The 26,662-nt window shown below is 39.3% G+C and overlaps 1 protein-coding gene across 2 annotated transcripts; it reads right to left on the bottom strand.

Annotated features, from left to right (window-relative positions):
- Positions 1–13,449: 13,449 nt before the first annotated feature.
- Positions 13,450–25,569, bottom strand: ESD (esterase D). 2 transcript variants are annotated; one of them, XM_009579494.1, is made up of 8 exons: positions 25,489–25,569; positions 24,443–24,531; positions 22,586–22,684; positions 19,760–19,884; positions 18,629–18,748; positions 16,833–16,931; positions 14,769–14,936; positions 13,450–13,664 (listed from the first exon to the last, which is right to left on the bottom strand). In XM_009579494.1, the coding sequence occupies exons 1-8, from the start codon at positions 25,554–25,556 to the stop codon at positions 13,584–13,586; spliced, it is 849 nt and encodes a 282-aa protein (XP_009577789.1). In that variant the 5' UTR covers positions 25,557–25,569; the 3' UTR covers positions 13,450–13,583. The 2 variants fall into 2 exon arrangements, with proteins under 2 accessions (XP_009577789.1, XP_009577790.1); XM_009579495.1 differs by lacking the exon at positions 24,443–24,531 and having other exon boundaries at positions 25,489–25,562.
- Positions 25,570–26,662: the final 1,093 nt, after the last annotated feature.

Genomic DNA, 26,662 nt, shown 5'->3' with positions numbered 1-26,662 from the left:
CGGTTCTATTCCTGGTTTCCATGGCTTAAGTATATACATACATATAGAAAAAGGATGAAATGTATAATTAGATACGTATTTTAAGATGGAAAAATTAATTTCAGACAATGGATAAATCCAATTTTTTTAAAGGGTTTAGCGTCTAGCAGCTCCCAGTGCATACAGACAACAACTCTGTTGTAAAGAGTGTCTCCTGTGACCAGGCATGAGTTCAGTGAGTGCTTCTAGGCTCTTTATACCTGAGGAGAAGGTACTAGTTATTTGAGTGCATAGCTATAGAGTTGTGCCCTCATCCTGCACAGGCCTGTCTTTTAACTGTGTGCCTAGTTTCAGTGATTACAACAGTGGACACTTGCTTACTCAGAGTTGACATTTAAGCTTCCACTTTCAGCAGATCTTTGTCTTGATTTTTGGTTGTCTTGTTTTAACAATGTTGCTTTTCTAGTGAACCTGAGAAAGTGACATAAAGCTTGAATCAGTTCAGAATCCGTTAATTGTGTGATTCTTCATAATCCAGTGTTGGTATCAAAAGACAAAAGTGATGTCTTTTCTAGGGCTGCGATTTTACTTCTGCTCCTGTAAGTGGTAAACAGGTGTCCTGTCAATGCTTTCTGTTGTGCACTCCTTGTATAGTACCGATCTACATGTATGAGTATATTTTAACATTTTTTGAAATTAGAAAATCAGGCGGTGAAAGGTGTTGCTACCATCCTATAGTACACATCTGTCTCACTGTCTAATATTATGTCTGATTATCCACTGTATCCAATAGCTTTGGGAGGGAGGTAAGAGTAGTAGTAGATCGGTGTGTTTTGCATTGCCAGTGTGCAGGAATGAAAGTTCATGTCTTCAGTGTTTTTGAGTGTTTTATCAGACTAGACACTGGGTTAGAAACTGATCTACTATTGTGCCAATGTAGATCAGCTGAACATATCCCAGTCATAATGACATGTAATTCTCAAACTTGTCCAAAGTTTTAACTTTATGTATGCTTACCATGCAAACAGAGTTGTCTTTTAGTTACTTAGAGTACATTTTCTCACTATTCTCAACTATGACAATACACAGTGATTAAACTGTAACATTACAAGCACTTTCTTGTAGTTACGGAGTTGAAGACATCTTGAAACAGACTTGCTTCATGACAAGCACAGCCTTACTACCATACATGAAGCTTATCCGGTTTTGTATTTTTTTCGGGTTGTTACTGGTAACACTTCCAAATATACATAAATTTTACAGGGAAAGGAATAGTAAAATGTACTCTTACATTTCTCTAAGTGTGAACATAGTAATGTTTTTCAAAATATATTTCAAACATAATGCAAATGTGAAAAATACTTGTCTGCCCATTTCTGAAGCCAATAATTCTCCCACTAAACGGGGAGATGGAAACTCAAACATATATGTAGCTCATTAATCTACTCTAATGGGCTCTTTGCTAAATGCAGAGTCCTCTTCCTGTGCTGCTGTTCCTCTGGCTTTAGTACTTGGAAAACCAACAGTTCAACTGACTGGTGGTTCCTCACCTGTGAGAAGATCGCAATATTGAGACATTCAGTTATATATAGTTGGTACTTACTGCTCATAGCCAGTCACATGATTAAGTTGATGACCTTGGGTTTAAAAATAACACACGCTGTAGTTCACTCACATAGTCTTTGATAATATGAATTATATTTGCTCCGCCATTTGTTTCCCCATTCGTTTTTTTCCATTGCAGTGGTCATCACAGATTTTCAAACTGTGATTTCTTCATAAATTGGTCTACTCCAGTCTGTGGAGGTCCTGTCATCCCTACTGCAGTAAAGTAATAAATACAAATTGTAATGAATTAATTTAATATGTGTGAAGGTAAAATGTGTTTGCACCGGAATACAAGGGGCATTTTGATGTGAGGATTTGGCTTTCTTTTTCGTTGACCCAGAAAGAGAAATATTTTCAAGTGCAGAGTAATGCAGTGTAATAGTTCTTCACATTTCTCTTTTTTCAAATGTATATTAACAAGCTTTTACAACTGAAAGCTGTATATGGATCCCATTGTGTTCCTAGTAAGTTTTCTGAAAGGCTATGCATATTGTGAATGGGGATTGAATTAGACCTGAGCAAATATTCAGCCTACTTTTCTACTCCAAAGACATTAATAAGTTTCCAAATTATTGTCACATAATTGTTTCCACAAAAAGAAGTATTCTTGGCATTTTACTCCTGTTACAAAAAAATGAAAGCAGTCATATATGCAGGTTTAGGAAAAAAAGGTAGAGCAGGTTTTGTGGATCATTGCCATTTCCTTCATTCTAGCACATAAGCTGCAATATGCAGAAAGAGCAGTATAAAGATACTTTAAGGTAATGACTCATTCTACTTCGATACAAAACACTCTCATTACTTCACTTTCTCAGAATTTAATGTATAAGGTTATAGTATAATTGATATTTCAAGTGTAAGTATATATTTTCTCTGTTCAATGTGTGTCTGTCTTCATTAAGTTTTCTGTTCCTTCCAGTTTCAGGTCACTGTTTTCTGTAGCATGTTAGAATGAAACTGTGAGGTGTTTTGGCAAAATATATAGTCTACTTTTAAAATTTTATGGCTCAAGGCCAAAATCCATAAAGGGGTCCAAAGCCCACCATCTGCAAATACAGTTCTGTAAATATTTGCAATTTGTTACATATTCAGAAGATCCACGTATTTAGATACCTGACTGACTATAACTCCAAATACAGAATTGCAGGTAGAGTTGAAGTACTGCTTGGGTTTTTTTGTTTTGTCAAATCTGGTCATAAGTGTATACTTCACAAAACATAATAATCTTTCCTTTGTAAATTAAAAGAAAAAAAAATTATGAAATATACCTGTAGCCTGAATTACTGTGCTTTTTGATCTTCTGCTCTTTTTTTCTGTACTTCAAATGGTAACTTCAGGGCATTTGGGCACATACATACATCAACAGTAATAGTGGATAAGGAAAATATATATAAAAAGACATTATTTCAAATTGCCTTAGATATATGAAAAAATAAATGTTTGCTATAGTTTTTTCAGTTCTTTAGAAAGAAAACTCGCCCTTGACCTAACAAAATGTCAAGGTTCTATATATATTTGACATAAGTTTGCCTAAACGTAAGGCCCCAATGTTTCTTTTAGTGACTTTCCGTTTCAGAGTAGTTGGCTCCAAAAGTTAAATGATGGGCATTACATGGACTTATTTTTTTAATTTGTACTTGGAGAAACTACACATTCCAGTATTTCATTGTTTTCTGAATATTTTTTCCCCCTGTAGACCTGAAATCTCATATTCTACAAATACAAGGAAGAAAGAAAAAGGCTTTTGCCAAATGTAGAATTCCATTTCTGTGTATTTTTGCTAACAAATGTAGGTGGCCCCTGATGTTGTCACGATGTGGTCATTTTGCTACTTTCCCATATGATATAATGGCAACAATTACTTTTTGATAATGAATTACTGTATCTGAATTGTCAAGCTGTTTGCTCTAGCATAAACCAATCCAAACAGTTATCTTGTCTTTGAAGGCATCTGATGTCAAAGAAAATAATGTGTGTGTGTAAAGTCACATATCCTTGTGGGATTAGTGTCCTTGCGTATTCCTGTTTTCTTTTACACCAGCTAAATCAGCCGTTTTGTTCCAGGATCAGAAACTTGCTCTGGCAAGCACATGCACACGTGTACGTTTGTGGGTACACCTGTTGTACTGTCTTTTTGTGTTGCTTTTTTTTCTTCCATCAAAAAGAGTTTGGTCTTCTGCTTCATGATGAGTTTGACAGCATCTTTAGCCATTCCAAATGGCTAGGTGTCTGTAGGAAGCGGTTTGCTTGCAACAGGTAATTAAGTTCCTCTGTGTACTTGGGGAGAAAAATTACATTAAAAATTTAGATCCTCATTTTTGTAGTAGATAGACAAGAGAGAGATTCATGCTGCTGTGAGTGGACTGGCAGCCCTTTCCTCCGCAATTGTTTTTAAAGATTTTTAGACTGGTCTTGAGAATTAGTAGCCAGTTTTTCTGTCTGTCTTTCTGGGTTTTGTTCAGTGACATTTTCAACAAGGGTAATTTTAGAGAGGTGATTCACACTACTATATTGAAGTGGTTGTGTTTGATGCTGATGTAAAAGGGACAGAAATTGTATCAACAGTGGGGAGAAGTGGGTGAGGTTGAGTCTCATCAGAGTCATGGGTGAGTGTTTCTCTTGGTCGGTCAGGTATATAGTCTCAAAATGCCAGGTTTTAAGGAAAGTTTTGAAATCTTTGTGGTTTGCAGCTTCACAGCTCTACTGTCAGTGGTTTCCACTGATTTAAAGATAGAGGTTGTAGTGGGTTAGAGAGTGAGGCAGAGCATGGAAAATGGACTGTGCTGCAGGGTCAGCAGCTGAATGTAAGGACTGAAACACCGGGGATCTTGGCCCAAGGTAACTGCTGTTATGCAGAAAGCTGAGTTGATTATCAGTGTTAAAGTCCATCCTTAGCAGGATTTGATTTTTCTTATTCTGAGGAGAGTTAAATATATTACTCTAAAGCTGTCATTTGAAAAGTATGTGAGGCAGGGTTGATGAAAGCCATTTCCAAAGCTTTGGAAGATAGTGATTAGGGTTTAGACAAGAGAATTGATTCATGACACATTAAGATGTAGTTTGTCATTTTTAAGAGATGGTATTGGTCTCATTGTCAGTTTTGGAAAGTTCATCATAGCCACATGTTTGACTGCAGAATTATAAAATATTAACCAAGTTCCACCTTCTGCTTAATAAGAAAAGGCTGTCAATTTTATATGTTTCAAGAACTAATGAAGAATGATGTATAATATAAAAAAGTAACATGCTGCGAAACTTCTCATTCCTAGAACATGGTCGTAGAGTCCTATTTTTTAATAGACCTCCTTAAATAACTTTCCTTATTAGTAAATGCAGCAGGGGGAGAGAGGTTGTTTTATAAAACTGGATTACTATGCTGTATTTAAAGATAATGTATTATCTAATTCTTTTAAAAGGAGAAAAAAAATATTGGATGGGGTTTTTGTATGAAATGGGGCATGCGGTCCCTTATGCTTTTAGTTAAAATGTGCTTATAAACAATTGCCAAATTAAGAAGTCCATTCCTGGCAAGAAAGCATGACAGAATAGTTCTCTGAGTGCTGTAAGGTGCCACAAAAATGGTAAGTTTAGAATTTTAAGTTTTTCTAAAGGAAACATCCTTAACTGTGGGGGGGGGGGTTCAGCAAATTTGGCTTCAAGATAAAAATTTAGAATATTCTCAAACATAAATAACTAACAAGGTTAGTTTGGGGTTTGGGCTCAATCCCTGTCCTTCAGCCTTGGAACACCAATCACTTAGTTTTCTGGTATTTGATTCAGCAGGCATTATTATTTAATGCCTTCTGTCTAGCATGGAGGACTAATGAAATATTGGCATGTTGTATGCCACCAAAATCTGTGAAACAAGAGCCTATTATGCAAGGGCACTGGAATGAAGTAGAAGAAAGTGAAGAGAATACCATTTCACTTCAGATGTCTGATTTGCATTCTCAATAAATAAGATTAATACAAATTTTTTTAACATGATCACAAGCAGAGTATCTTAGATTTTTATATGAACTGTGTCCTGAGACATTAGATTGGCAAAACATTTTTAGTAAAATCATACTTTTGAAGTAGAAATGTTTTGGGGTTTTTTTTTCCTTTTATTTGATAACTCTATCACTATCCCTACCTTCTTTTGTAGCTACTCCACTGCTAGTCAGATATCAGTTTAGGAGTTTGCATCCTAAAATATATCTATATAATTATCTGGAAAAGACACTTTTTTCCAGAGGAATAAAAGTTGGGGAGAACCTTCTCTGACAGCTTGCAGGTCAATATCTGAGTCAGAAGAACGAACAAGAATGAACCGCAGAACCCAGTGTCTTAACTTAAATGACCTATTTAGGGTAAGTTTGGAATGGAAATCTGGGTGATGAACTGGAATAGCTGCAAGCTGGGGATATTCCTTTGTGCTGACTGGGCAAGTAGCTCCGGCAGAGAGGGGCACAGTAGCAGGCAGGAGTGGGAGGCAGTTGCCGCAGCTGTTTGGTTAATGTGAATCAGAATCCACAAACTCAAATGTAAGTGGAAACCCAGCATTAGCAGATTGCCAGAATGTTGCAGCATCTTCCCCGTGGAGAAATATATGTTGTCCATCTCTTGCAGATCTACTCAGCCAAGCTCCTTGAAAATTATCTGTCTGAAATTGTTTCTGGGGTCTGTGTATGCAGAAGGAATTGACAGTTTTTCTCTCATTGAGGCTGGAGTGGGGTGTGAGGAACTTCACAGAACATTTAAGCAAGCTGAGTGTTGCTTGTGCATAAAGGAAATACTCATTAACAAAATAAAGTTGTAAGCATCAGAAGAAGTGGAGCAGCTGTTTAGTACTGGTAGTATTGGGCTGTGGCCCACTGGAGATTTCCTGAGCAAAGACTGGACAACAGTGGAAGCAGATAAAAGCAATGAAACAGAGGTGCATAACATGATAAAAACTGTATTAATTGTTCTTGTATGTACCAGTTCCTGTTCCATCATCCTGAATATTATATTTAGTTTTAAGGGTTCATAGGGGTCAGGGAAGGGACTAGAGCTGAACAAAATGTGTCATGAGAAGAGAAGTTGAAGAGATCAGTGATGTTTAAAATGGAGATATAATCAATGTGAATATGAGGAAGTGTGACAAAGGACAATGAATTGCATAAAGAGAAAATAAGAGACCCTTAGTTGACATTACAGAAGCAAGAAGAATATTCAATTAATTAAAATACAATCTCAAATGCATCAGTAGTTTTAGAACTGGTGTAAGTTTATTGGACAGCTAAGAGATTCAATACTGAGAATATCAAAACAACCCTCTCCAAAAAAATCAGTATCCTATGTCTGCTGGTGGTCAGGTATGGATGTTTGGGGAAAGAACCGAAGGTTAGCTTACATAGGTGGTGCCTTTTCAAACTGTAAGCAATCTGACATGCACAGTTTAAGGACTTCACGAGCCAGACACTGTTTCCACGTGTTTTTGTTTAATGGCATTGTTTGGCTTTTTTTCTATCTGTATATTTTTGTCATCCTGCTTACACTTTTGGCTTCCGTGTTGTGGCAGTGAGTCTCACAGTTGTGATGATGGTTTATGTGATGCAGTCTAGCCTTTCCATTTTTTTTTTTATAAACCTGCTGCCTGATTTCATTAACGGGAATACCCAGTTACATTAAGAAAAACTTCTTTTCCAAGATAGACCCAATCATGACACAAGGCTGCCTCTCTAAGCAAGGCTTTCTGTTATTACTCACTGGGGGTGTCTTGTTACCCATAGGAGATACTGTTTGACTGTCTTCTGGTGTAACAGCTCTGTGGACAGCTAGTAGGTTTCATCCCGGCCATGATTGCTGTGTCCTATAAATGAATAAAGTTGATTCCTGGATATTTCAAAATAAGTTGCTAATTACTCGGAATGAAACACTTCGTCCACTGAATGCACATTACACACACTTTTCTGTAAATGCTAATGAGTGGCGTTCAAGGTGTGTATCCTGGGACCTGCCTGTCTAGAGCTCAGTGGTAGAACTTTTTTTGACTGATAAAAGCAGCCTTCTGTCCCCAAACTCACTCATATGTAGTAACGGGCAAATGCCATGTTATCTCACTTTGCAGGTGAAAGTTCAGTGTGCTTGCTGGCCCTCACTCTTAGTCAAGATGTTTATGTACTGTAACGACTGCAGAACAGGTTGGTTTCTGAGGCCCAGAATATTAACAGATCTCTCACTAATTCATAGGTATAATGAGAGAAAAATCAGACACTTTCTGTCAAAATCACAGGAAGTTCTTTTTAAATTCCTAAAAATAGGAAATGGTTCCTGCTTGTTGGGCTTTGTGTTCCAATTGTGTTCATGTAAAGCAACGTTTTGCAGTATTGAATATCCTAATTTTTACTCCTTTGTTTGTCTTTTTCTAGGAGAAGCTCTGCCTACCACATCACATCCTAGAAGAAAAGGGCTTGGTAAAAGTGAGCATAACAGTTCAAGCATTGCTAGATGTAACCACAGTGAAACAAGCTTTATTCACATGAAACTACTCTCTTTGCTGTTACCAGCTCCACTGTGCCATCAAAGAAACAAAATACTGCCCATGTTTTCAAACTGCATTGAAAAAAAACAGTGCTCCAAGAGTATTCTTGTACTTCTGATTTTAAAATCGTCGTTCAGACTGTACATGTGCATCGAACTACAAACCAGAAACTAACCAGAAACATTTTATAGAGCAAATTGGCGCTTCACTGCTTTTATAGCTCACTTTGTACAGTACTTACTAAAACAGCCACCTCTCTGCCACTTAAAAATGTGTGGAGTACACAGCTGTCTTGCAGCAAGATACCTTCATATAATTAAACTAAGAATCCTTGTAATCATTTTGGGGGGAGGGGAGGAGGGAGAGTAAATCATACTTCTACCACGTTAGGTTTTTCTGCAGTTGCTTCAGGCTATTACCTTTTAAAAATATCCTGACATAAAATATTTATATAAATATTATTTATTAGTGAGTTGTTATTCATCCTTTGGATGCAAAATGTAAATTAGGAAACTGTATTTTATTACTGCTTTTTTGTGGTTAAACACTTTATTTTAATATAAATATTTAGTTATTTTTTATTCTACTTGGTGTGCAGTAGCTCTAGGTCTCCGTAAATTGTATTTTCTAATAAGTAAGATAAAAAGCAAACAAAATAGGTGCTTTTATTAAAAGAACAGCTAGCTGGAATGGCATTCTTTATTTCCTGAATTTGTGGAGCATTGGTAAAAATTTGTCTGCATTCCATTGAGTTTCCTACATTCCAGTAGCACTTTTCCCCCCACTAGACTAAATTGGCTGAAACTGAGAGCACACCCATTTTATTTGTATATAGACATTTAAAAAAAAAAAAAGGAAAGATGTAAACTTGAAAAATAAATGTGAACAAATATTTTTGATTGCTTATTTTACTATGCACAAGACATTTAACTTTTGCCGCAACAAAATGAATGATGTGCATTAGGATCATGTGTCTTGAAATATAATTTTGCACTGTAACTTGATTTCTTTTAAAGACTACAGCACTACAGAGCAAATAATAAAAAACAGCACAAGAACATTAGTGAGAAGATTTAGCAGGTAGCCAAAAAATGTTAATTGTTTTCTTCCATGATTCCTTTGAGAGGAGATAAAATTATTAAAATTGCCAAAGGCCGTCTCAAAGACCTGATCTTCCAGATACAACCTGCTGGATACAGTGCTTCTCCTTATAGTCTCCATCGCTTTCCCACAGAATTAAGCACAGTGTTCCGTAGCGAATGTTTGCAGGATCAGACCTCTAATCCCACGTCAGCAATAGGAAGTAAGATTCTTTTTCTTATCATTACTTTAAATTTTTTGAAGAGATTTTTTAAAAGCATAATTTATTACTAAAACATCACCCATTTTAGATCAAAAAATTCCAGCACAGCGATTCTCACAGTATCTGGAACGTCCATTTTTCTTTCATACGAGAAGCCAGTGATGTAACTTCGGCAAGCAGGACAGGAAAGCTGCACGTGGTGAGAAGGCTAGCTGTTAGGGGTCAGTGGTGCACACAAGCAGGTAGTTCGAAATGCAGAATTGCATTCGAATGCAATAAAACAAAAAAGAGGCAACGTGGTGGGAGGACTAAAAATTTAAGCAGGAGAATGTGGAGAGAACTATCGTATAAAGACTCTTTGGAAGAATGATGCATACTTGTCACTACTACGTATCTAGGCAAAGTTACGCGCATGCTCACAGACACTGCATTTAAAACTACCAGTATTCCAATAGCAGATTTTTAATCGTTAATACAGTATTTGAATGCAGACTACGCATTTTAATACCACAAATTGCCAATGTGCTGGTCTGTATTGACAGCAACGTGTTAGGAGGAGGAAAGCGGACTCGCAGACAATGAGACATACAGTATGCATGGAATATCCAGTTACTTCAACCAAAGCAAAAGCATTTATTTTGTAGAGGGAACATTGACTTAAATTGTAATTTTGATTGGCAGCTAGCATATTGTTTCCTATAAAATGTACTGTGCACTTTAACACTAAATTAAAATGTATTTTAATATTTTACAGAGCTGCACAAATAACTGTTTTGTCAAAAAGCACGAGCAATGTAAAGAAAGTAAGTTTTCAAGTCAGAGTTTATCAAATTTTAAAAGCATTCAAAGATCGAGTATAAAAATAGGAATATTGATTTCTGCATCTTGAGGGATAAAATGCAGGTTTCCTGAGTATTTTTTTACAATGTATATATGGCAACATGAAGCTTTGTAATTATTATTTTGACAAATCTTGTTTTTTCATAATTAAAATTTTGTTTTTCTCCTGATAGTGTCTTTCAGTATTTGCTTGAAGTTGGCTGTAAATAAGTAGCTCTAAATATTTTGTAATACAGCTTTTTTTATGCAGTCTTAACCTGTGTGGCTAAAAAGAGAATCTTCATGAATCTTTGTATACTATTTATATGTGCAATAAAACATGCATGGCAAATCTATACTACCCTAAGCAGTGAACATAATGTATATAGAAAATCTTTACTGTAGTTACAATTAAACTATATTATTTGTAGAAACCCTTTAATGACTACCCTTGTGACTGACAGTTTCTTGTAAAAGAGACGGTGCTTGGAGAGTTTAACGCTGGGAATGATGGATGAGGGTTTGGGGATGGAGAGGATGATGATGTACTCAGATAAAGGAATTTTGCAGCTAAACTAGGAATAGGATCCAGCTGGTAACTGCTGGGTTGTTGGTTCAGTGTTGGTTCCTGCAAATGAGCTTCCTGCAGCTCTGCTGCTCCTGTTGCTTAAGATCTCCTGCCAGTCATGTAGTGAACAGCAGCAGTGGAATGAACTGCCCTCTGCTTCCAGGGCTGGGGGACTTCAAAAAACCTTCACTTTGCTCCTGCTCACAGCGCCAGAGTCGTTCTTTTTACTGCTTCCCACTTCACTGTACAGTGCAGCTTTTCTTTTTCCTCCCTGCCCTCCTGCAGAGATTATCGTGCAGGCTTTTGCTTCAGCAAACCAAATCTGATGACTTCCTTATTCTAGTGAATCCAAGCAATAATGCAGTAACCCTTTCTGACCTGGGGATAACCCCATGTGGCAGGGCTGTGCCAAGCTGCTTTGCCCTTCTCCTGTCTCTGCAGAAACAGGTAGTAGGGACTAGTAGTCATAGGTCATAGTATACAGCCTTCTCTTTCCCGTGCAGGTTTCTGAAGTCACATAAATACAGATTGTGCTATTTTCTCATTTCTCTAATGAAGCATCTTTACCTTAACCAGGTGATTTTATGGCTGTATTTGTTCACTTTTGGTAGTGGATTTTGAAAGGATCTTTCTACAATAATCTCCTGGGGAGATCCTGCTTTTGATTGCCAAGGAAGCTTGAGTGCCTTTGTGGCTGTTGTGATACAAAGCCAGGACAGACCGATTGCTGTGTTAGAATTGGCATAATTTAGGAGGAGGAGCCCTGCAGTCCTTTGGTGCTGTTCCTCACTGCAAGCAGAGCCTGTTTAACAGCAGGCAGCTGAGGGCACGTCCAGCTGAGGCTTGAGCATTGCCAGCAACAGAGATCTGACAGCCTCACACAACTCTCATCAAGATGGTGCAGAGACACTTGGCATCTGTAGCCACCTGCACAACCTGATTCAAGCGCTCCAAGTTTTCTCAGAGGTTTGCACTGTCCTGGACTTGCAGCCTGTGGACAAGGGCAGTTTGAGGGCCCCTTCCTTGTCAACCCTCTAGCACCAGTTTTGTAAGCGCTCAGGGCAGTTCCTATAAAGCCTTGAGGTTACTGACTGTTGAAGCAAGTTCTTGTGGACGCACGAGAGTCCGTCAGACGCTTACCTGAATCTGCTCTTGCTCGCAAGCGAGGCCACTGGAAGTCCCTCTCAAGGAGGAAGGCAGCAGTGCATGTAAATGCTCCGTTTTATCAAGAAAGCACACAGTGCAGGATGGCAATCAATTATTAAGAGTGCCGAGCGGAAAATATGACAGATATTTTCAGCTCCAGAACTGTAGCTGGGCAGTTGTCTGGGGAAGCTGATATGGTAATTGATCTCCTGCTGGACTGTAAATTTAGGGTATAGGAAATAAAGCTCCCCACAACTATCCACAGTATAATGGGAAACTTACTTAGAATTATGCCATATAAATTTATCAAGTATGAAAGAGGGCTTTTTTCCCCCAATGCAGGGCAAGCTGTTTCCTACCATTAACCCAGCAGCTTTAAAATGGTGGTTTAAAAGCACTTACAGTAAATTACGTGGTTAAACCTGCTTTTTAATCGCCTCTAATATAACATGTAGGTGCACACACTCCTGTTAGGCAATGAAAAAAAAACGGCATGCCCCTGTCCCTTGAACACAATTATCAGAAAGCATTAGGCAAACAAGTACTAGCTTTGACAGGTAACAAATGGAAATGTTTATCATTAGAAGTACTTGCACCAAGCTGAACACCCTGACTCACTTCATAGTACTGGGCACAAGGCTGCAGTACAGGCACAGCACGCTTCTGCTCCAGTCCAGTATTGGATACAGCCCAGTAATTCATTCACTGGCTATGGCAGGGCAGCTGCCTGGTTCCTGGTGGGGAGGAACAAGAAGAAGCAGCTGCCACACATTAAAGAAGCCTTTAAGCCAATTTTGCTGTTGTGGGAGTGGAAAAATGTAAATGTTTAGCACTTGTGGCTTATAATTTTTGTCAGTGTACTGCTTTGTAAGAAAGGAGGAGTTTTACCATGTGTTGTAAATCTACACAGTGTGGAAAACTTACGTTCAGCATTTCAGAGAACTCCTGCAATACACACAGTCGTATCTCCCCAGCCTTCTAAGCTTACTACAGAAAGAGGTAGATGCAAGAATGATAAAAGTCAATATGTAACTTAAGCCTGTCACCACCAACAGAAACGTAAGTTCCCAGCACCAGCCTCCCTGCAACCTAGAATCTGGCAGGGGCCAGAGAAACACGAGAGCATTCAGCATTGCTTACAAAAGCAAACCGCTCCTACCTCTACCCTAACATTTCCTCTGGCAAGAGTGAGTCAAGATTTGAGCAACAATGCAGGTTCAGCCGAACCATGGGAACCATGGGGGGGGGAGGGAGGGAGTGAGCGGCTGCCTGCCAGGTTAAACCACGACAAATGAGCTGAAGAGGCACGCTGTTGTTGTTCGTAGTCTCTGCGTAGTTGCACTAGAAACTGTCTCGAGGTCCAAGTACATACCCACATTCATAGTCTGAAACTAACTCATCTGCTAATTTCCATTTTGACCTAGAATACAGCATGCACCTTTGTGGTATCAAGCGAGTTTTTGAAGTATGCAAGAACATTCAAAATACTTACTCTAAAGCACACACATCAAATTAAGTGGGACTTTTATTTTTCTTAGCAGTACAATCAGAAGAGCTCCATTTTACAGACACTACTTCAGCAAATGATTTTTGTTTAGTTCACCTCTATCCCTTGATTCATATTGGACAGACGACGCTCACATCCGAATGCTTCAAGCATTGAGGTATTTTGCATGGTGTTTGATGTGGTCATTAATAAATGTAGCAATGAAAAAATAGCTGTGATCGTAACCCTAGAAAAGAACAACAACAAAGAAATCAGCAAATAAATACATATAGTTCATGATAAAGCAATCATGCTAAGCTCTCTTCTAGGAAAGTTAATGACTCTTCTGGTTTGATCTGTTTTAAGAATCTGAAGTTCCTCTATTATATAGAAAAACTGTAAAGGATACCTAACTAACAGGTTAAGTATATATGAACACTAGGAAGCTAAACAAACAAACAGAATGTACCTTACCCTGCCCTAATCTGGGCACGTAAATTAGAGACAGATAACAGCAAGTGTCAGCTGCAGAGCAGGATGCATGAGAGAACAGTTCCCCTCACTGGCATTGCCCTACTGGTAAAACATAGGGTGTAAGGAGAACGCAGCCCACGTCTGAATTACGCTCCAGCGCTACGCTAAAATGACATGTAAACCTCTGAACTACTCCACTTCGTCAGCACTAACTATATCTTTTGGTGCAGGGCTTATGCTAAATGAGAGAAGACAATCCCTCATTCTCCACAGCTGGGCCCCTCACTGGGTCTGGCTTGAAGTTGTCAGCTGCTTACAAAGACTCCAATGCTGTCAGGACAGCACTGTTCTGGGTCACTGCACTTTAGGAAGGAGTAATCCTTCCACCTGGGTGTTTAAATGAATCTAAGATTTCAAGCAATTCCACACCTTTCCTGATTTACACAAACACATGCAAACTAAATCACAAAGTTTTATGCTGAACACAATACCCACGGTACAGCTAAGGAATCAGGCAAAAGTACATCTGTCACTTTGCTTGTATAGTGGCTGTGATACTTATTAAAAATCGTTAATGCTGCTTCTTCAGCCTACCACTGGCAGCCTGAGTTACCAACAACGGATCAGCTTGTTCAAACTAAAATCATGACCCCACCTAGTGGTGAAATGCAGCTCAATCTGATGGATATTGCACTCCTTGATGGCTAGCATGAAGGACAATGTCACCTCTCACCCTCTTCCTCACTTGGCCAGGGACAGACTCACAGGTAAGTGAGAGTATGCCCCATTAAGAGACACTCTCTCCACTACCTGCCACATAGACCCAAAAAATCACAAAGCAACAACCCAACAATCAAGGATTGCAGAAGCAACTCGCCTGCTGCAGTCTAAAGACTACTGGGATTTTCCGTTCTGTGCAGGCAGCGATGAAGTTATCAGGCAATAACTGGCCCGCTGACAGGAACTGGTCATCTTTCCCTTGATCAATCAAGATGTCCAGGTGAGAGTCTGGATAGGACTTCACAAGTTGTGTAGCATCATATGCCTGCAGAAATAAAAGAAAAACAACATTCAGTTACATACATTAGACTGGGTCAAATTTGCTGACTGCAAGAAAAGAATGGCATATATAGAGTACTGGGTGATACTGATCAGGACACCAAATTACACTTTGGAGGAGCAAAAAACTGGGGAAACTGAAATGTAATACCCATGTTTTAAAAAGGCCAAATAGTATGATCTAAGTAATTACCAAGTTGGCAGTTTGACCAAACAGAATACCCAGCCCAGGGCTAAATTCACACAGAGTCGAAGAACAGCAATATAATCGAGTACCAATTCACATGCTTGTACAGAAACTAGATCTTGCCAAAATAACTTGGTATCTTCATGTAACTATTTTGGCAGCTAAAGGTCAAAACACCTGCATAACACAACTATGCTCATGGAAGGCATTTCACCTGAAGGTTACCATGATAATTTGACCAAGAAAAATTTGTACAACTGAGAAACAAAAATGGCACACACCGCATAAATTAAAAACTATTAACATACATGTATCAAAATGTAATTGTGAATGGGGAACATGTTTCCTGTGGGGTCCTGTGCTTGGTACATGCTAAAAAAAAAAAAAAAAAAAATCCTTTCAAAAGAGAGAGAAGTGTTTAAGGCAGCGGAGAAGACAGATCACCAACAGAGAGCAAAATGCGAAGTCCTACACCAAGGCATCAGAGCCATGCTTCCAGGATGCCACCAGATCCAGAAATGACATTGCAATGGAAATGGGAGCTTGGACTCAGCCAAGCACTGTGGCATGGTATAAAGTGATCCTTGCACATCTTTACATGGCAATTTTAAGCAGAAATACAGAAATCAGAGGTTGTATATCTGTGCCAAAGGCAGGTATAAGTCTATTCCTGATGCCTGTTGTAGATCTATTGGACTGGGTTTGCAAGAGAGCTCCAAAGCAAGTTAAGGGGCCAGAAAACATTTTTTTTCCCCCTCAGAATAAATTCATTATGTTAAGTGTAAGCAAGTTTAACTGGTGATTTCTTAATATACAAACTACTCTATTAACAATTGTGAAAGCAGCTAGTGCTCTCCGTTCCTGTAATTAATCAGACCTGGATAGCTTCCTAAGAGATACTTTAATCCAATTTACAAGGGATTTAACTGCAGCTTGTGTTTATTTACAAGGAAATCAGAGTACCTGGTCATGATGATCCCCTCTAACTTAATTCTAGAAATACAGTGCAATGTTTATGCTGAGATTAAAAAGACTGAAGGGCTGCCTAAATAATGCAACAACATGCACACAAACATTTTTGTATCTTAGCCATTCAAATACGACTACTTATGTTTCAAAATTAGGGCCCTGGAACTAAAACCTAACTTTGTCTGGTTTAATCCTGTTCTACGGCACACCAATTTCCAAGTATCCAATGGGCTTCTCTTCTAGCTGCCTCCAGCAGGCTGCCCCTTGCAGATGCCATGAGGCTCATCAGTCTCCGAACAGTTTGTAGCAGTCTCTCTTTTCAGGCTACTACAAAAACCAGCTGTTTCATATATTGAGAACTGAGTTTTTGAGAGACAGGCCATAGCCTAACTCTCTTTTAAACTGCTCACTGCTTTCATGCGCTAGAGAAAGTCTCAGACTGCTCATAATTCTTCTTAGCCCAGATTTTACGATCTTCATAAAACAGGGAGGAATTTAGTCAATTTGATGAGAGCCTTCTATCTCATTACATTTGTTATAAGCACCATCAGGCAACAGCAAGTCATACCCACCAGAAACATACAATGCTTATCTGTGCTTAGGGGTGTAGTAAAACAGCAGTACCAGCTCAGGGGTACCCCAGAGTTTCGTTCCAGACCCCTGCTGCAATATATTTACAGATCACTCATTCATGTGTTATTGAAGGACTGCTGTTGCAACACATACCTCCCATTTGCTTACATCTGGTCCCAGATATCCACCAAGGGCTTTCTTCCCCCACTGACACTGAATTGGGTTGCAGATAGGAGCAAATGCTGATACAGACTGTTCAGAAAAAAAGCATGAAAAAAAAAGCATGAATTAAGAAAGGTGATTTTGGCTAACTAACAAGAAAATGAAAAGCCTTTTCAAAAATAGTTTTGAAGTTACTGCCAGAACCCAGGACTCCCTCAACCCTCCGAGCTAGGTGCCCTAACCATTACCCTACTTCCCTCATTTGTTCTTTCTAGCCCCACAGTTTTGCTTTCCTTTTTGCACATCAGCCAAGCTACAAAAGGCAGGGCTAGCTGCCCCATTCCTTTCCTTGTTGGGAGATGTTGGCTTGAATTCCCTCAAGCAGCAGAGAAGGATCTCAAGTCCACTGTTGGGTCAGCATAGTCAGAGTGTGGGACCATTTCACCCCCAACTGGATTTTGGCAGAGCATGACAAAAGCCTGAGGCATGGGGCTGCTCATGCAACAGTGTCTCATGAATTTAGGTACCTCCAGGATCAGGGGTCAAGAAAGCGCATTTCAGATCACAACTCCAGATACTGGTGTCAGAAGTCCAAGCCCTATTCTTACATTCTTCTTTTGGATTTGGCCCTGGGACATCAGTATTTCCACTCTTATGTCTTGCAAGAAATAGCAACAAACCATCTGAGCCACCGCCAGTTCTCCTGGCTTTTGGTATTTTCAATTTAATGTTTAATTCTTTTAGATAATACAGTTAAGTGCCAACAGTGAAAATGGAGATTTCTGAACTACTGGCTCCAAAAGATAAAAAAGAGAGATAAAAATAAAGCTTTTTCTTACATTCAACTCTCTCTTATGATGCCAAGCTAATGACGCTGAGCAAATGTTACGCTATTTTAAAAAATGCAGCTGCATTTTTGCAGCAGCTGACCACAAAGTGCAGGGCCAGGACAGCCCATGAAAGGACTGATCCACAAAGGCAGAGCCCCTCATCTCTCAAACACCAATGCCTGATTCTCCCTCAGAAATGCATTTTACATATGCATATCTCCAAAGAGAACAACAAAATTTCTCTCAACCCTCACAAGTATAAAGGAAAGGAAAATCAGTTCCAGTATGTTTGATTTAGGTTCAAGTAGAATACAGATGAACAGATTTCAAACTTCATATACCTCGAATACTCCAAAAATAACTCTTTAGGAAAGCTGACATGCAAATCTGGGGGGGGGGAACAAAGGGCAGGGAATATCCTCCAGATACTATGCCGTGTGCAGTTCAGGTGCTTACAGTTACACTTGCTATCAGTTGGAGTTAATAGACTCTAGTAAATTCTAAGCAAACACACATATAATGGTGGCGAAAAGGTTTGCTGGTAATAAAAGCTCCAAAATTAACAAGACAAGATTTGAAAAGATGTAGCAAATCACACAACTAAATTTCTAGACAATATTGGCAGCATGAATTAACTCCGGAGCTAGAAGGAGCCTGCTTACATTTAAATATAAAAATTAGTTTGGGAGAGCTGTAGCATCATCCAAAAGAAACTGAACTTTTCTTAACTTTTAAAATTTGCAGATTTTTTTTTAATTTCACTGATACTCATATTCCAGAGTGGTGTTTCTGGCAATTTTCCATATTCATTTCCATAGGTATCAATGAACTGCTACAACTAAAACTATTTATACATTTAATGCTATAACAGAACTTGATGTCATGTTTTCTTTCTTCACTTCTACAGAAATCTGTATAAGCCTTAGTAAACCTCATATAAGCTGTATAATATCTTACTTTGTACTTTCCAGGATTCTTCAGAGCAAGAATAAGAGCTCCATGACCTCCCATGGAATGCCCAAAAATAGACATCCGTTCAGGGTCAGTTGGAAAATTGGCATTTATTAGTTTAGGCAGCTGTAAAGGAACAACAGCGTAATAAAAACGTTAAAAGCAACTTGAGTATGTTAAGGAAGAAAAGCACACAAATAACTAGTGCGTTTCAATGCCAGGAAGCCACCGAAACCAAAGGCACATCTTTGGTTCTAGCCTGACATTTCTGATCATGGCCTGAAAGCAATTTGAACAGGACTGTAAAATCAAAAGGAAACAATTGATCTGATAATAAGTAACTCAAAGTATCTCTATAGAAATCTATCATAACCCTGAAACACAAGATGGGGGAATTTCCTAATAAACAAAGTCTTATTTTAATAGATACATAACTATGTATGTGCTCCTGTAAGTGACCAGAATGGAAAATTGTTTTCGGGAGATTATTTGCTCCCCGTACTCCAATCAACTTTAATCCAGACCACACAAACCACATGCAGATTAAACTGGACACTCACCTTTCTAACATGTATCTCAAGGATCTCCTTTTACACCCAGTTAAAAAAAGAAAAACAAAACCACCACCCCACCCTCCCAAGACAGACAGTGAAAACAGTCTAAATGAGCAATACAACTGAAGTACTGAGGCAGTGAAATGCAGTGGGTTGTTTCAGAAGTAGCAGAGCAGAGATTTTACAAGAGCAGAGATTGCACAACTAACGAATCAAGATTAGAAGTGTAGGCCAACCCTGTGGCATCTCCGGCAGTAAAGCAGACTCAAGGAGTTCCTGCTCAAGCCCTGCCAGGTGTTATCATCTCTGTGCTGCGGTTCGCTCCCTCCTCAGTTCTACGACGGTATCTGTTTGGTGAGGAAAGGCCTAACAACTGGATAAATCCAATCACTGAAATAATCAAGGATTAAAAAAGAAATAATAAATTCTTTTTATAAAAGAGGAAAACAAAAAAACGACAAACCATCCATAGGCTATCAAGATCACCTTAAGCAAGCTTTGGTGCTAGGAACAGAGCATGACTGAACCGCACCCCTTCTTTATCTTACCCAACAACACCTGAAGAACCCAGTAGCAAAGTTACCTCATCCTTTATGTAGGAATACATCCTATAATTTGTTTTCCAAGGATCTTCAGTGGCATCCACATAAAAACCAGCACCGGTGCCAAAATCCCAGCTTTCATCTTCTCCTTCAATGCTGCAGCCACCTACCATGAAAATTCTTTCCATAGTTACTGTCTTTCCTTTACTAGATGTTCAGAATTGGAGAACCTGCCACACAAATCAGAGACTCGGAACACGAGTTTCTCAATCAACATGTCTCTACCCCTCCAACTATAAGACAATTCAGATTTTCATTCATTAGTACAGTGTTTTCAAGTGTTATTTCAACAACGCTTTCAAAATGCTACTTCCGTATTACCTACAGATGTATCCAACTTCTAACTTGTTTCAGTATCCCTTCATAGATATACATAGCATACAGATCTCTCCTAAACTAAATTCTGTAAAGCTTCGTCCAATTTACCTAGAGACTTATTCAAAAGTTGGCACTTGTTAATTGGTGCTATCAGTTCATTTCAGTTATTAGACCTCATCCTATCAAGTACAAGAAACTATGTGAGAAATAGAAACTGCAGAAAATTTTATTTCCCCCAGAAGGACAGAACCATGTATCACCAAATGGTGTGTCCACACCAGTTTATTTGCTTCAAATAATGTCTGCTACAGCTCCCTTTTTAAGACTCAACAGCATAACAACACTTACTGTTCCTATCATTTTTCCAGTATATATCTCTACCTTGTCTGCAATTCATTTAATTACTCCCACCTATAACTCCCCATAAAACTTAAATAATTTCTTCTTTGAACAACTGCAGGGTTGTATCCTCTTTTCCAAGGCTACACTTTCAAACTAAATTTGCAGATGTCTCTTTGAAAGCCAATACATCCCATCCAGTCCTCTCTTACTCTCCCTTTGATTAGCCGGTGATTTACCAGCCTGGTTTGCAGAACACAGTGTAATATTTCAAGGTGTATGTGACAGGAAATAATGGCCGTCCTTTCTCCAAAATGTTCCTAGTTTCTGCAATCCAAAATTACATGGGCTTTCACCACTGTCAGATTACACTGTCAACCCATGTGTAATTTCACAGTCCCTGACAATTTGTGCAGAGATACCTGCCACCCCGTCACAGTGTGAAACCAGATTTTTACAAGGATCAAAGTTGAGTTTGCTCCAGTGACGTGTCCTTGAACATTGGGTGATTTTGTAACTTAACAGTCCAGCAGACACAGGAACGGGGGGTGCTTACACAACATGTTGGATATAAAAAGTCTACCTTTGGTCCCTCAGAAATAGACAAAAACTCAGAAAGTCCTGCCAGGCAATGAAGGCAATGCTGATTCTGCTAAAAGAAACTTAAGGGAAGCCTTGAAAAAAGAAATTTGGAAAGGAACCTGCAAAATACTGCTCAGCACACCTGTCTGGAAAAGCAAACCCCTACGAAAAGTAAAGTCTATCAGGGCCTGACAGAGGGTCTGTAATGACAGGTATTTCAGGTTTTCACGCAGTCTTTTTCCCCATCCAGATACATCTCCTAGCTCCTGGAAGGTAATTCTCATATAGTCATAACTACACAGTTAAAGAGCACATACAAGCGTTTTCACTACATACGCTCAGATCAATTAATTTGTGATTACATTTGAACTGCTCTTCACTCCAGACAGCTCAAAGAGATTTAAGAATGTTTGGGTCTCTGAGCTAAAATCTAAGAGTATGATATGAAACACATACTGAAATTCATCTAAATAGCAGAGCAATCCTGATCAGTTATTAGACTAAAGGCAAGAGAGAAGCTGCAAAGAGGGTTTTAAAAGAAAATGGACAAAGCAATGAACTATGCAAATGCAGTTACACATTTATAGAGACAACTTAGAAAGACAACACTAAAAACAAGTCCCAGTGTAATTACCCAACGTGAATCATGCAAAGGCTAGTTGCCCATCTCTAGTCTGCAGCAAATAGCAACAATGAAGTGTAAAGTTCATTAATACACAAGTTTTGCTCTTCTGTCCCTCTTCTTCTTAGAAACATGCATTTCTATTCTTTGACAACTTCAAAACCTAGATGTGAAAAATATTTTCTGGAAAGAACATCACTTCATTCCCGTATTATCTGTGTTCAGATCTGACCCACTAAACTTTGGGAAATATTAGTGGACTGCCACCTTTGTATACAGCACTCATGAGACTTTAACAGAATCCAGCAAATACTAAACATAATTCACTGAATTCCCAAAAGACTGTATTTCCAGTAGCTGCAGATCCACCGTTTTCAGGTTTCCCATACCACACATAAGCTCAGCCTTACACAAATAACAGCGTTATTTAAAAAAGCCATTCATTAGTAGTCTATTGCAGCTGCAGGGGGGAAGGGTTTCTGGTTTGCTTTTCTAAGTATCGGAATCCTCTGGAGACATGTATTTATTTAATCAGCTTTAGAAGACAGAATACAATAAAGAGTAAACATTACATCTTTGTGTGCCAACACAGTTCTGCAGATTTTTTTAAAGTCTCAGCAAGCCACAAAGTGCAGGCAAGCATCTCTGATAACACATGCCTCTTGTTTTCATTTTCTTCTCTCTCCTCCTTCGTCCTGAACTCAATGGCCCCTTTGTTCTAGTTTTAGTGTCATGACAATAAAAGAGTTTCAAATGTCAAACCTTCGCTACCATGTTATTAAGAACATAGACAATATAGACAACAATGCAAGATACAGAGGTGAGGTCATATTCTGACTCAGGTGGGCAACACACTTTGTAGCAAACTGCAGCACTCCATTCTTTGAGGATAAAGACAGTGTAGTTCAGTGTAACGACTGTTACCATATCTCTTGTTAAAACTTACGTGGGCTCGTGTCTGGCGCGACTACAATAAGGCCATGTTCAGCTGCAGCTTGATGAAAACCAGCTTTTGTTATAAAATTCTGTTCCGTGCAAGTTAACCCTAGAGAAATAAAAATATCATTGGTTACACATTGCTCACAGCATACCAGTTTCAAAAACCTTTTTGACAGAAAAGGTTTTGAAAAACAAGAGGGATTCCTATCTCCATAAACATGGAAAAGTCTTTTCACTAGGTTCAACAATACTTAATAATCCACAGAAAGAGATACAGTTGCACTTTCACATCTAGTCACACTAACATTTGATCAAAAACAGGTCAATGTGTACTCTGTACCCCCTTGAGCGCCTACCCATGTGGCATATACAGCTTCCTCAAGTACTGTGTATTTAAATCCAGTGACTACAGACACTGTTGCTAACTAATTGTTAACTTCTGACATCTAACCCTGCAACTATATTTTTCTCTCTACTGCCATTTTAGCTGTTTCCATTACAGAATTATACACGTGGTCTGACAAATCCTACATTCTTTAGACAGGATAAAGGCCCATAAGCACTCTTGCTTCAAAACCCAGAGCAATCTGTGTCTTTCGTACTGCAGCAGGCCCAACTGAAGTCCAATTACAAATAAATAATACTGCACATCAATATTTCAATTTTTCTTCACTGTGCCATTTGAAAGGGGTTAATGATTCTAGTTTTCTCCGAGGACCAGTTGCAAATAACATAATTTGACTGATATACTAGCCAAGACAGGGTTTAGATTCAAAAAATAAACGTGCTGCATGACTCAGAGCTCTTCAGAAAATTTTGATGCTTCCAACTTCAAGGGTAAACATTTTTACCCAGTCCACTGTCATTCTGCAAATCAGACCTACTAGCTATTTTGTGAAATGAATACATACAAGGAATATAGTCTCCACACTACCAGTCAATTCTCCCACTTTCTGAACACAAGTCTCAATAAAGCAACTCTTAAAATTACAGAACAGAGCTTCTGCTTTTCATTTTGAGTAATAGAAAAAAAAAAATCCCGATGTAATTAATTAATCCTGGAGCCATCACCAACATAAATCTGACCATTTTAAAAGCAATACCTTAACATTATTTATGCACTTTTGGTGCAAGACCCAGCTCTGTGGGAGATGACAGGAATAGGGTGGAGGGACAAAGCCATACAGCCTCATCCCAGCTTGCCTTACATCCAGCAAGACAGCAGCTGGATAGGACACACTCCTGCAGGAGCTGGAGAGATGAAGAGACGATGCTGTGGATGAGACAATTTCACTCCTGCCACTCAACCCTCTTCATCCCCTGGCCCTTTCTGATCCCACAAGGTTCCCTCACTCTAGATGTGCTTGTGCCAAGGCAGCTAACAGCACCGCCCTTTCCAAGTTCACAAGTCGCTCCTTGCAAAATAGCACTCAGAATAAGGTGGGGTCCAGAGGACAAATTTGCTGGCTTCCATGGGCTAGATTTTGCCCCCTATCCTGTTAACTGAAGCAGTCTGTCATAGACAAAGGGAAGCAGGAGGTGTCCCCATGTGAAGGCCTTTCAGGAGAACCTTTAAATATCTAAGTTTTAGAAAAAAAGTATGTACATTTTAGAAAAAAGGGTAGAACATTTTGAACACTGAGCATTTTAGAACACAATCTGGTAAGCTACGCCCTGAGGCTGGCTGCATCCAACCTTATCACAACACGCTGAAAGTAAATGAGTGTTCCAGAAGACGATCTTTTGTAGAATGCAAGAGCTGCCACTGTAGTACCTCTACACCAGGTTTTCAGTAACTGTAGCACAGTAGCTTAAATGTGCTTAAGATTATCTTTTTTAAGTTACTAAAATTCATGTTACTTACCTGAGAGCCAATACAGCACAGGACATTTTCCGGTTTCTGCTTTTGGAGGCAAGTAGATTCCAAATTTCATTTTGCATCTTAGCTCTGCACTGTATTAATAAAATACTCCTTGTTACCACCACTACTTAATTAACAAGGTCACTAACGTTAAAAAAAGAAAGTTGAATCAATGCATTTTGTTCAAAGAGAGATTTGGTCAGTGAATTATAACAACTAAGTTAAATAAAGTGGAAAACAATTTTAAAACTCTGCCTCAGTCCCTTGCATTGACAACAGCTAACCCTCCTACCTTCTTCTGAATATACTTAAAACAGAGACTTAAAAGTAAGCCACATTTCTGCAGTGCTTCTAACCGGGAACAGTTTGAAGATTGAATTTTGAACTCCAGCAACATTTAACTTGAGCTTTGTCTATTAAATTGGAAAGTAATTTTTACTGAAGAACACATCCACATGACTTGCAGAACATATACTGCACAGCATGCCCCAGCAAGAGAGGTTTTCCATCTTCTAAGTCTACAGACTAACCAATTGCCCAATTAATACTAAAGCCTAAAATTGTCAATAAAAGCTCATCTAAGCATAACTAATGATTTTTTTTTCTTTGGATGAGAAATGGAAAAAAAAGAATGTTTTTCTGTTCACCTTCATCAAACAATAATCTATCTACCTACTGCGTCTGTCTGCTCACAGCATTTTTTAAGAGTGCATAGAAGTGAAATATCCAGTAGAGTGAATGGAACTTTGTACACACAACGGTTCTCTGTGCCGCAAACAGGACAATCCGAAGTAATGGAGCTTCATTTTCAAATGAGTAAAAATACTGGTTTCCCATCTCAGATCTGCAGCACTAAGTATGCTAGACATATTAAACATAACACAGAAATACAAGAACACAGCCAAAGCTGCAGTAGACAGCATTCCCTACTGAATTATGGATACTAGTGAGAACACACTATCCTCCTGCAGACTGAGAACACTGACAGCAATGATAGTATGGATTCACTGCTCCATGCTAAACATCTAGGTTGCTTTTGTAGTGTTTACCTGTCATGTTCAAACACCTTCTGGAAACCCTCAAAGCATTTGTTGCTGGAAACCTGTTTCAGTGCCATAGCTTTAACTGCAAAAAAAAAAAAAAAAAGGAGCAAGTTAAATTTGAAAATAAAACAACAGAAAAGAACAGAACAGAAAAGTTGAATACAACTTAAAGAATCTTTGTTTAATGTCACAATTTTTCAGAAGAAAGAATCTCCTGCAAACACCTTCTGACCTTTCATTAACTTTCTATTTTCCATAGAAATGGAGGAGAGGGGGAGCTGAACTCTTGCAGAACCGACAAGGCCTTCCTGCTTTCCCACGTCTCCAATCACCTTTACCTCTGCAGTAACCATAGCTCGCTCTTTGTCTACCAATGCTGCTACAGGACAAGAAATCTCACGTGCTGTGGTTTGCCTGGAGCTGCCGGTGACGAGTGGCCAGGCTGCTACCTCCACGATGACCGTGCAGGAGATAAACGTGTCCCACCTTACCTTTGCTGTGTGTGCCAGCATCCAGCCACTAATTACCACAATACTGAGGACTGCTATCATCTTTGATGGAAATTAATTACCTTGTTCTAAAAGTCTGGGGCACGGCAGAAACACAGGCCTCACAGAGGTGCAGAAGGCTTATTTCGATGGGAAACAGTATGAAAAATACAAGCAAAGAAAGAGTCATGGGAGTTTTAAAACAGCTGGGAGTGCACTCGTAGCAAACTCGCTAAGGAAATTCGGGAAGGTTGACACAAATGGAGATGCTGCCAGTTTGCACGGACAGTAAAGCCAATTAGGCAGCTGAAAGGGGAAGAGGCCTGAAGGGTCAGCACACAAGAAAATCCTGAGGAGAAATCAGGTAACAAATTTCAAAATGAAAACGTTCCCTCCCTCATACCTGTGCACTATGGTGCCTCGGGCAAGAAAAACCACGCACCACGGACAGCCCTCAGGGCCTGTTCATTGTCTTCCACCCCCCCGTGGGGCTGGAGTCGAAGGGCGCCCACGAGAAGCGCGTTACGCCCATCCCGACGGCAGCATCAAGCCAGGGGCCGCTGGAGCAGCACGCAAGGCCCCGGCTCGGGACGCCCATTTCCGTTTCCACACAACCACTCCTGCCCGCTGCACCAAAGCGCTCTCCTGTACCTCCATTTTCCCGCTCCCGGGCACGCCCACAGGCCGCCCGC

Source organism: Fulmarus glacialis, unplaced genomic scaffold (assembly GCF_000690835.1).
Source record: "Fulmarus glacialis isolate BGI_N327 unplaced genomic scaffold, ASM69083v1 scaffold41526, whole genome shotgun sequence".
Classification (NCBI taxonomy): domain Eukaryota; kingdom Metazoa; phylum Chordata; class Aves; order Procellariiformes; family Procellariidae; genus Fulmarus; species Fulmarus glacialis.
Note: the sequence above shows the minus strand (reverse complement) of the source record. Positions and strands in the feature narration are given on the sequence as shown.